The sequence below is a fragment of the Emydura macquarii genome, unplaced genomic scaffold, assembly GCF_026122565.2.
Source record: "Emydura macquarii macquarii isolate MOO-44397 ecotype Brisbane River unplaced genomic scaffold, CSIRO-AGI_Emac_v2 contig_3517, whole genome shotgun sequence".
NCBI classification, from domain to species: domain Eukaryota; kingdom Metazoa; phylum Chordata; order Testudines; family Chelidae; genus Emydura; species Emydura macquarii.
In genome coordinates, this window is record NW_027133654.1 from 10,442,325 (window position 1) to 10,454,490 (window position 12,166).

General features: G+C 42.1%; 1 protein-coding gene across 1 annotated transcript in view; it reads left to right on the forward strand.

Annotated features, from left to right (window-relative positions):
- The window catches only part of FRMD1 (FERM domain containing 1), a 52,936-nt gene extending 41,655 nt beyond the window's left edge, over positions 1 to 11,281 (forward strand). The window contains exons 11-14 of the mRNA XM_067535820.1: positions 4,803 to 5,138; positions 5,258 to 5,386; positions 6,227 to 6,306; positions 8,277 to 11,281. Coding sequence (XP_067391921.1) covers positions 4,803 to 5,138; positions 5,258 to 5,386; positions 6,227 to 6,306; positions 8,277 to 8,564 — 833 coding nt within the window. The 3' untranslated portion in view covers positions 8,565 to 11,281. The remainder of the gene's footprint in view (positions 1 to 4,802; positions 5,139 to 5,257; positions 5,387 to 6,226; positions 6,307 to 8,276) is intronic.
- The last annotated feature ends 885 nt before the right edge of the window (positions 11,282 to 12,166 follow it).

Consider the following 12,166-nt stretch of genomic DNA (forward strand, 5'->3'; position numbering starts at 1 on the left):
GGTAGATTGTTAGGTTCGTTATTATAGCTTCATAGTGGCTGCTGCTTTGATGGCCTTTCTGTCATGAAACTGAAGATAGTGAGAGCAAGGAGAGGGCTCAAGTTTGTTTCAGTTGGTTAGAATGAAATGGTTATGACTCCCACTGCATGTCTTGGGTTTTCTCTCACTAGAGTGTGTGTTCAGAAAACAAGGGGAGATTTCCTCCTTTCCTGAAGTGAATGGTGATTCTTGCTCCTTACCCTCTCAACTCACATGCACTTGTCACCTTGAGATATTTGAGGTTTAGTTAAGTTCAAATCTTTTTCAGAATTATGATAAGTTCTGCAGTTACTCAAGGTATGATACAAATCATGGTCACACTTCTGTATTAAAAGTACCATTTATGAAGGGTTGCTAAATGGCTAATCAGTTGCTATGGAGTCCAACTATTCAGGAAGTTTCTTCAGAACCATCTAGAACACGTTGCTCGTGTGTAACATGGGCATAACATCTAATGACCATTTATCTATAAAGTGTGATTAAAATGAGAAGAACTGTCAATCCTGTGGCTTCAGAGCTTAAAATGATCCCCAGAAGGGTCAGGAAGCAATTTCTTCCTGTGGTATAGCATTGCCCCGTTAGATTAATTATGGGGAATTTACATCTGTTCCTGAACCAGTGAGCATTGGCTATTCTGAGTCAGGATACAGGACAAGATGGACCATTGGTCATTTCTAGTGTGGTCCACCTCTGTGTTCTTCCTTTTTGTGTTAAATGTTAATCCTAATTATAGTGTGTAAAGAAGGTCACTGAGGAACATGGGTACCATTCAATGGCCTGTGGCAGTCATCAGCTAAAGAATGCTGTTAGAACACTAACAAATACGATATATTTGGGCAGAGTATTCTATGACTGTCATTATGGAGGTTTTACATCTTCCTCTGAGGCATCTAGTGCTGGCCACTGTACCAGACAGGCGATTGGGCTACATGGACCATTGGTCTCAGTCCAGTCTGGCAAAACCTGTAATATTTGTGAAGACAAAATGCAGCAGGTTTGGAAATAACATACGTCTCCCATAAATGTCAGGAGTCAAAGCGGAATCTACTTGTGCCCCATTTGACACACACATCCCAGTAATCAGTCTTTCCCATTTCCTTGTGGCTCATTTAGGACTCGATCCTGCGAGGTGCGGAGCACTAACTCCCACTGACTTTAATGGGAGTTCAGTGCCTACCTAAAGATTCTGTTTCTTTTGCAGATTTCAAGTCCTAGCCACATGAGAAAAGTGACCCGTTGTTCCGCAGAACTAGGGTTTGAAAATGATTTAATCCCATCTCCTATGCTAGCATTTTTAAACACCTTTCAACATCAATACCCAGAAGGACCCCTGCTGATGACTGTTTCCAGTGATGGGTCAATTTCCTAGAGCAGATGGGCTTGATCTTGCTACCACTGAAGTCGATGGGAGTTTTGCCATGTAATTGCATGGGAGCAGGATCAAACCCTAATCTACTAAACACTGACATATAGAACCTGTTACTCAAACTGTCATGGACTACGCTTGCTCATCAATATACTTCACACACTCTCTTACTTTAGTGAAAAGTTTTTCAGCACCACAGAACTTAAAAAAAAAAACAAAACAAAAAAAAAAAACACAACCACTTTTTTTTTTTATTTTAAGAATGATCATTGCAGGTTGTCTAGGTGACATAACTGAATCAAAATGTGTCAGTTTTATTTTATACCTGGGGTGGAACTCTCACCTTCCGGCTATTCTAAAATTCACCAGATTTTAGCTAAACTGTAAATCTTGTCTTTCCTGGGCTTACCTGGATGTCCGCTCTCTAGCATCACCACCCTTTCAGCCACTGTGATGGTCTGGTTGCGGGGCAATCCAGACTAGTGAGGGGTTGTCACCATTTGCCCTGCAGCCCTAGGTGCCTTACAATACTTTGCTACTGTAGCTCCCAGCCTGGGATACTCAGTCAGCAAGAAGTATACATGTCTCACACAGCCCTGGTTTGGCAGCTGTGACCCCAGCTTTGGTCAAAACCAGTAAGGTGACCTTAACTCACTCCCCCAATCCTGAATTTTCCCCAAACCCTGTGTTCTGTAACGTCCAGCCCTCTTCTGGACAGTTCAAAGAAATAATAAAATGTTCTTGTAAGGACAGAAAAGTACATCACAGCTTATTAACTTAAGTGGGGAAAGCACATCCTTTCCTTAAACACCGCACTAAGTTGGCTTATAGTAAATATAAAACAAATTTATTAACAAGAGGACCCATAGGTTAAGTGATGCCAAATAAGAGAAATGAAGTTAAAACGGGTTACAAGCCAATAAAAGTGAAAACGTGCATCTAAAAGCCTAAAACTTGATTTAGCAAGATACAAGCTTTGTTCAAGATGTTTTTTCTCTAATATATTTATTTCCCAGAGATTTCAACCACCCTGGTTGAAGGACCCATCTTTCTCAGTTTGCAAGAGCTCTGTTCACTTGTCTGTCTTGTGAAGGATGCCAAAGATGGCTTCTCTCCTCACTTATAAATATCAAAGTTCAATTGTCTTGTTTCAAGAGGCAGCATGACCTCATGCAGTTTTTCCCTTCCTGTGGGCTTTCCATCCCCCTGCTGATTTCTGTGTAAATGGAGCTCCCATTGTTTGTTTTTGGCCACATCATTAAGTATCCACATTTCCTCATATAGTGTTCATACAATTCACAATGATATGGAAACAAATGATAACATACAAAATGAAATCATTACATGTGAAGCTGTGTCTACACATAATAGTTACCTTTTGTTCTCTAATAAAGTAGGGTTTTCCTCCTCCAAAGTTCAGTCTGTTGCAGAGCTGGCTGGCTTCACAAGAATCGGGATCCAATTTTTAATGAGAACACCCCTTGTCCTCAAGATGTCTCTTCAGTGCATGGATCCACAGTGCCTTTCCAAATTCTCTGTTCTACTGAAACAGTCTTTTGTCTTCACTCATAGGCAGGGAAGGCGGTCGGTCTCTTTCCGTTGTTTGCTGTTGTCTCCGTTGGCTTTCCTTTGAAAGTCTTGGAGCAAGGTCAGACATGAGCCTTGCACTGCATCATTGGCTAAACTGGGTGGGGTGACGCTGCCTTCCTCCTAAATGGAGCATCATGAGACATGTATTATCCCCTGGTGACTAACTTTTTTTTACTCCTAGTCCATAAAGTAGACTTTCAGTATTAATACATGGTTCCTTCAATATTACCCATACGTACATCTTGCAATGAATATGAATCTTGACAGGTTACAAGTTTCTGTAGATACCTTAGATGTTACCCTTTATGGATAAATATCCTGCAAGTCATATTTGGTGTAGTGAGTTTGCCAGCTCTGAGGTGAGAGTTGTTTGCAAAGAATAGGGGACCTGTTGTCAAGGACCCTCTGTGTCATGCACAAGTAGTGTTGCAGATGCGTCCCTTCCTCTTGACTCTCCGTCCACTCTGTGGATTGATGTAGGCGCTGATGCACATGGGGTGATCTTTGGCTGAGAAGATCTGTTAACTTTTCAGCCCCTCTGGTGGAGAGGGCTGAAGCAAAGAAGAGAATTTGGTCCTTTTTTGTGCTTAACTCTCCAGTGTAGACCAGCCCTTTTGTTGACAAAGGTCAGCTTTTGCCGACAAAACAATGGAGGTGCATATATCGAAATGCTCCTCCCACTGATGTAACTCTCCTGCTATGCCGACATAATAAAGTGACTTTAACCAGAGATGTAGAGCTCATGTTGGATTAGTTAAGGCTACACAGTGTCAATGTAGACACTGCATCCCTTACATCAGCTGTGGGGAGTGGTGAAATTGACAAGAAAGCCCCCCAGAGAGCTGAGAGCAGGTCTCCACTCCCAACTGGGAGAGGGGGGAGAAACCGGGGTGGCTGGTCTCCCACTGATCCCAGCAGGGGCAGCCTTGTCAATTTTAGGGCTCAGCTGTGAAACTGACAAGGCTACCGAGTTCCTGGTGGGGAGTGGGAAATGGAGAAGCCCCGGGTGGCTTCCCCCGGCTCCTGGCATGAAGCAGAGATGTCCTAGGCGGTTTCTTCTCCTTTTCCCTGCTGGGAGCTGGGTCAGCCGTGACATTGACAAGGCTGCCCGGCTCCCGGTGGGGAGGGGGGCAAGAAGCTTGGGCAGCTGAACCCCACTCCTCAGGAGCGAGAAGCCCCAGGTGGCTTCTCCGGACGGGGAGAACCCTGTGGGGCTGCTGGCTGGGAGCTGAGAGGACCAGGCTCTCAGCTCCTTATACTGCCCCCTTAGGTCAGTGGAAGTTCTTCTGATGAAGACTCACTCCACCGACCCAAGGAGTGGGTAAGTTGACCTGTGTTAGGTCGACTTATTTTTTTAGTGTAGACAAGGCCTAATACCACCTGTAAGGATGGTCTGTTCTGGAATAGAGAGCTAAGCATCTCGCCAGTTCTTGTTTAAACTTGTGCGGGAGGGGCCCAATTAAGATATGGTTACAGTGAGGGACATAGCCTCACCGTCTCCTCCACCCACTATCTACCACATATACACAATTCCCTTGTGCCCCTACAATTGCGCCAACCCCACTTATTTCTTTCAGATTATGGGTCCTTCATGGATGAGTGTGCTGGGACAGCAGCAGGCCAAATTCCCATGTTAAACACAGGACAGTCCCCCACCCGCCTTGAGGGTCACACTCCCCTCCTTACCATGGCTTTCTCAGTGCAGGAGGCATGGTGAAGGGAATGAATTTTAGGATCTCAGTTTGAGTTTAATTTCTTTGATCTCCAACTGATTCCTTCCCCCTTTTCCCCTCCCGCCCCCCTGTAGAGAAGAAGCGTTATCGGGAATCCTACATCAGTGACGCTCTAGAGATGGACCTCGACCCATCGGACAAACACTCCCATGGCAGTGGAAGCAGTGGGGGCAGCAGGAGGAACAATCGACTATCTCGCCAGTCCACAGGGAGCCACGGCAGCTCGCACACGTCTGGCATCGAGGCTGATTCAAGGCACAGGATGTCGGTGGAAATGTCCGTGGATGAGCCTTTCGGTATCGATCGGGTTCATCGGAAGGAGAAATCATGTAGCTCAACCGTTAGCTATGGCAGCTCTGGCATTGACAGTGGTAGCAAAGGGAGAGCAGAAGATGACTCTCAGGACGATGGTAAGGAAGTGAGGAGGAGGCATGGAGTGTTCTGTAAGCGTGGTTCCGTGTTGTTGGTAATGAAACTTAAAATGGCTTGGGAGAGCAGAGACATGAGGTTAATTACTTTCTCTCTTCAGAGGTTGAGCTGGCAGTGGATGAGCCAGAAGAGGTGCCTGTGGATGAGTCTGTAGAGAGAAACCAGATGGAGGAGGCAGCTGAAGGAGAATCTGTCAGTTCTCTTGCTTTAGATGCACTTCGCTGTGAAGGTGAGGGGTCTTTCTGCGGTTGTTCCATGCGCCTCTCAAGGTTGTTTCATAGAGATGTGCATGGCAAGCACAGCATCATCCAAAAGGGGCACTGAGGCAGGAGCATTGGGAATTGGTTCTCTGTTTTACACTCCAACTCATTGTCTCTGTGACTTAAGACAAGATTCAAAGCCAGTTCCGCTAGACGGTGAAATGCAAGTGTGCTATGTTCTACTGAAATATAGTCACTGTCCCCTTTAATGGTCTCCTTTTTTCCCTTCCCCAACCCATCTAAGCTTGCTTTATTTTTTAATTGATTCATGAACATCTTTTGTATGTTACTTGAAAACTTATGGAAACCTTTCCAGCAAATGAATTAACTGATGTATATGATGAAATGCAGAAAAGGCAGAAGTGTTCAATTAAAAGTTATTGGGCTTGGTGAGGTTCTGTGGCCCGTGTTTTGCAGGCATCAGATGATCTTGGTGGTCCCTGCTGGCCCATAAATCAATGAATCTATGTCCCGTTCCAAGAGTTAAAACAGGACAAGACTGATGTGAATATGAAACTAGGGAGTGAAGAGTAAAACAGCCCTGATAATACTTTTTAAAAAAAAAAAAAAAAAAAAAAAAATGAGCCTTTTGGCCTTGGTCCTGAAGTTGAAAGACACGTGGTTATTAGTGACTGAAGCAACATCTGTGAGTGCCTTTCAAATGAACTTCTGAGGTGCCCGGTATGGGACTAGCTGAACATGTAAACATCTCAGGCGACATGTCTTAAATTGCCTTTTCACACGAACGGCTGTAAATGTTTCAGTGTGCGATTCTGTAATGATCTGAACTTCAATCTCTTCCTCTGCAGCCCTTAAGCAGAAGCCTCTCCCTGTGGTACAAGTCACACTGATAAAAACAAGAGGCCAAAGTGTGGAATCCCTTTATCAGGTATGAGGAAACAGGGTGGGTTTGACTGTAGATGTTGGACCGAATTCTGGTCTCATCTAAACAGCTGTAAATCAAGTGAATGGGGCTACTCTGAATTTATACTGGCATAATGGAGACTAGAAGCTGGCCAGTAATTATTACTAGAGATGGGCTGAAGAGGCAGCATTTGGATCCAAATTAGAATGAGAAGGTTTGGAGTAAGCAAGACTGAAATCTTGCAAGCTGCCCTTTTTCAGATATAGGCTTCCAAAGAGGAAATTAGGAAATAAGCCACTTCAAGTTTTGGATCCAAACCAGAGCCAAGACCATTCGTGTGATTTTTGGATTTGAGATGCAAACTCAATTTCCTCTCCACTCCTGAAGTTGAAAGAGGTTCAAATCTGAGGGACTGGTTTTGCTCCATCTGTAATTACTGTTCATTTCACTGTGCTGCTTGTTTGCTGAACTTTTCTGTGTACATTTTCTTTTCCCCAAGCCTCTGAGAAAAGGAAACTATGTATGGCAAAAGTGCATACCATGTCTTAAGCAATACTGTTTTACCCTCCAAAAAACCTCTTACTTTGAAAAACTTCTCAGTTAAGAAAATAATCTGTTTTTTTTTTCCTTTTATGCCCCCCCACTCCGCCGCCCACTGCAAACACTTCCTCAGTCTCTCTTTTAAATCATTCTGGATTCTTTCTGCCCCTTATTGGACATGGTCAACAGAGATAAATAATCTCCACTTGGCATTTAACAGACTATTTTATTGATCCATGAGACTAGAATAGAATCCAGTTTATTCTTCTAGAGCTGTTGGCTCTGGAGGGCATACCATGATAAAAACTTATTTCTGCTACTGAGTTAAAGGTGGTGACTCAGACACACAGGGAACAGACATGTTGAGTAAGAGGTGCTGTTTTCACATTAGTCTTTTTCTGACCACACACTTTAAACAGCACTTTCCGCTAATAATCATTCTATTACGGCCCCAGATTCAAACACCTTAGCAGTTTTATAAGAATAGTTCTGATTAAATATAGGTTTGATAACACATTTTAAGAGATCTTTTCTTTCTGATGGCTGCCTCTTTTACCAGCATATATACTGAATAGTCAGTTTGCAACTTTTGGCCTTTTTTCTTCTATACAGAGCTGTGTAACTGAATAACTGAATTATCGGTAGGGTTTTCAAAAGCATTCTGTGTTGGTGAAACTTTTCTCTCAAGATAGAGCTGGCATAGCAGAAGTGTTGAGCCAGTGTGTGGGGGGAGGGGGTGAAAGAGAGTGAGAGAACAAAATTATGTCTGCATTTATAAGGTGAGATTTTGGTTTAAATGACACATGTTCAGAATTAATCTTAAAACTAACATAAGGAATAATTATCAAGAGCCAGGGGCTGGTCAGTAATTCCTCAGTAAAGGCCAGGTCACTATTGCTTGCGTAAGATGAATTCAGCCTTTAAATACTACTATTGGTTCACTGCTCCTATTTTTCCATTTCTGCATAATGTGCGGATTAGTTGTACTTGGCATTTATGTTAAAATTAGGCATAAAGCTCATCAGTGTTCACAGTTACTTTCTGAGCTTTCCTTTTAGCTCATAAAATTTTAATGGACCCCATCCCAGTATTTTCTAGTGCATGTTTTTCATATGTAGCCGGTGGCTGACCACCCCAGCTTTGCCAAGAGGCATCACTTCAGGCAGACTTTACTCCTGTCAGATGCTCCATTTGTTGTACTTGACACTGGGGACATAGTGTATAGAGATCAGACTCTGGATGAAATAGAAGGGCAGTTAAGTGAATTCACAATTTTATCACGGTTCACAGCTTCTTCATTAAGACGATGTCCTTCAAAAAGCTGATGGGGGTGGTTTGAGGGAACATGAACAGTTTAAGAAAATTCTGATGAGGATTAGGAGCCAGGATCCTTAGGCTGAGTAAGTGCTGTGCTTCATAGTCATTTCCTCATCTGTGTTTTACTGAACTGGCAGGTGAGACAGCCCAAAGGCAGGAACTGCGCAGACCAGCACAGCCAGAGTTTGGATGACATCCGCCTTTACAAGCATCAGCATCCACCGCTAAGCTCTACGTTATCTTCAGACACGTCCCACAGCTATACATTTGGTTGTGTCCCGGAGGATAAGCTGGCCAACTACGGCTGCGTTTACTCAACAGCAGACTGCAAAACCAAGTCCGCCCTCTATGGAAAGAGATCCATGAACTGCCTGTCTCTGGATCTCTTGGGAGAAGACCAGCTGCCAGAGGAATTTGTGGTGTAGGCAGGTTGACAGGCTCTTAAATCAGGGGACTGCTCATTTGGGAAATAAAAGCTACTATACATACCTCATCAATACATATACGTGGCTTTTGTCCTTGCATATGATTGGTAAATGACATTTGTACACTATTAACTGATGTATAAGTAGAGCCATTCGTAACCCAACAAACCTGACAAAAGTGAAAGTTTATTAGAGGGCAGCACTTTAAAAAGAAAAATACTGACATTGGAATATCTGTCTTCTACCCAGCACAAAATTGAAGTGGACTGTTCCAATAGAATAGACAATTTTTGTTGTTTAAAATACCAGTGGATGGACCAAAACACCTAAGAAGCTACTAGTACAGACAGACAGCACATCTGAACTGACTTAGTTGAAAGGAACTGCAGATTCCACATTGTTTTTAAAAAAACAAAACAGAACACCACCTACTTCCTGACCTTTTGTGCCCATAACATTAACCCAGTATGTTAGTCCCCTGGAATTTACTCTGAGACTCTGCTGTCAACTGTCAGTTTTCTCATAGAACATATCTCAGCCTATAGACAATGGTGATGGACTTCCTGAAGCTCTGCAATATCTCGGACCCTGTCTTTCTCCCTTTGAAATCAATGGAAGCTTTGCTATTAGCTTCATTGTGGTTTTGTTTCTGGGTTCCCTCCCCCCAGCTCCCAAAAACATACCACCAATTGTTGTGCTATTTTTTTAAACTGCATTTTAGAGCAACAAACAGGAACCACTGGCCACTTCTTATTGCCACAGCCTCCACTCTTGATTCCTAGATACATTCTTCATCCTTTTTATTGTTTGAAAAGTAACAAGATGACTCATCTGTTGCTAGCAGTTTGGATTTTGAGGAAGACATGCCAAAAGTGCTAATTGATTAACTTTTCAGGAAGGACATGTAACTGGAGAAGTTGTCCAAGTATGGTCACTTCTGCTTGAACCATAGCATTTTTTAAAAAACTTCATGGTTTAGTAGTAACTATTTGCATGTCTGGAGCTCCATATCTTGGGTCAATCCTTGATGGAGCAAAACTCCTGATGAAGTCAATGGGAGTCTTGTTGAATTCAAGAACCACAGAACTTGACCCTTGAAATCCTCATTCGCAGCATTGTCTCGGTTGGCCTGACCCTGCACCCACTAACGTAATGTCATTGATTACATCCTCTGAGTCTAATGAATGCAATGCTGAGGCCAATATGTATTTTTTGAATGTCTCAGCTTATCAGTCACCTGTAACCATGTTTTATTCCACTGAATCTCTCCTAATTGGTATTGCTGTTGTTATTTTGTAATGCTTTAGAATGATTTATATGATGCTGAATTCATCAGTTGGCTTCTGCTTTTGATAGTCAAGCAAAAATCCCCTCTACAGCATACTTCATTGTTTTTACTTTGGGTCTAGACAGCTATAGAGCTTTTAACTTGTACATTACCAGTCAAATCCAGTCCCGGTCAGGTAGTGACCAAAAGTTATAACCATTAGAGGCCTATTGAACAGCATGTAAAATGAATTGGGAGAAGTGGTTCAGTCCAGGATCGAGCAGACAGGTGACCCCATTCTATGGAAACTGAGCTTTCCTTTTCATTCCTTGACCTGGAGTTACCTCCTCAGTGTTGAGAAATGTTGTGAGTCTGTCCTAACTAAAGAGAGGGCTTCGGGCTACAGTGCTGTCACGCTAACACTAAATTTACTCACCCATTCTAATACAATTCCTCCAGGAATCCTTCTGTTGTTAAGACTCACTTTCATTTATTTTCAATTCTGGGGAGGTGGAGGGTTTCTCTGTGGGGGTGGGAGTGGGAATGCATGCACACACACTGTCACTCATACACATTCTCTCTCTTATAGAAATAATTTATCTTTAACATGTGGATATTTGCTATATCCTACTGGGCTGTCTGAAGTATTCACTGCTTTTTTTAAAATGCCAGTCTGATCACTGTCACCAAACAGGTTTTTGTAACTGTAACTGATTTTTGTGCATGTTAGAAACCAACAAAAAGACTCTCAATTCCAGCACGACTGGGTGAAAACTATCGCTATACAGTCTTTAAATTTATGCTGCCACTATTTTAAAGTGCTAAGTTTTAGTGTGTCTGATTTACAAAAGAGGTGGAACCACCAGTGCCTAAAGTTAAAGTAATTCTTGCATGTGTATCCATCACAAAGAATTGTTACGTGTGTGTATGTGTATAGATATGTATATATTTATTTATTTGTAGTTGGTGCGGAAATAAAACTCTCCAAACTTTGGGCAGTCTTCTCTTGTTGGTACATACAGCTCCTCTTGATACTAATGAAAGCTGCATATGCATATGAAAGTGAGAATAGACCTGATTTTTGTCTAGATTGAGTGACTTGCCCTATATCTTACGAACACTGTGAATATCTATTATGCAATCTTTTGTATTCATGTGAGACTGTTTTGACTAGTAATGTACTTTGTTGTCTTTAAATCTAGATGTTCTACTTTATTATTTGGTTTTGGATTAGTTGTGGTAGGGGGTAAAATAAGCTTTTTATCTATGACGTTATGAAACCAGCTGCCGATGTTTGTACAGCTGTAATATACTCCTGGTATAAGTCTCTATTTTAATGGCAAATGTTTCTCCTTTCCATGAAAGGAATCTTTGTTTTAAAAAATTTAGATATATATAAATATATAAATAAATATATGTACACTTGTAATAAAGGATGACTAGAAAAACAGACTTGAATGTATTCACTGTGCTATTCAAGGTGTATACATAAATAACGTTCTCTCTAGAGGTATTTGGGTTGAGGAAATGCTTTCGCTTGCTGATGAGTTTAACTTGTGCGGGCTCTGGTTTAATACATATAGTGTGGATATCCTTATTAGCCAAATCCTTAAAGTAACTGTTCTATCAATGGAGACTGGCAGGAAGAGAGAAGCTTTTTACAGTGGAAGTGTTTCCAAATCCATCCACATCTTGCAGGACCCAGTCTAACTCTGGTTGAAATCAGTAGAGAGACTGATGGGAATTGAATCGGGCCTAAATGTATGAGTTGGACTCTACAGGAGTGAGGTGTTGGTGTTCGGTGATTAGGGGATATGAAAGTTGCTGCTCGAGGAATCAGAGCTTCTGGAAAATACCCCATGGTGTGAGGGACCATATCCCCATCCTGATCATTTCTGGATAGATCAGCCTCCACCCACCAGAATCAAACTCAGACCATTTCTTAAAAAAAAAACCCTTCCCCATAGCATGTTGGTGCTGGTTTAGTATCTGCCATGTGTAAGGAACATTCTCTTTCTTCAGAGCATGAATTGCACTTAATTTTTGTTTAATTACAAAATTTGCATTCTCTCTGGAGACAAAAATAAGTCATTTGAACAGGTGCTAAACATAGTTGCTGTGCATATTTCCTCTTCTCCGAGTGGTTTGTTGTATTAGTTTCTCTGGCAAATTCATTTCCTGCTAACTTCTGGGTTAAGCTGCTGTGTTCCTTGATATTTTTAGCTTCCCTCTGACCATTTTGTGTTGTACAGTAACATCCCTAATCTCATGACTGAGATTTTTTTTAAACCTCTCATCTTTTTCTAATATCTACTGTCCTTATTTTATCATTTCT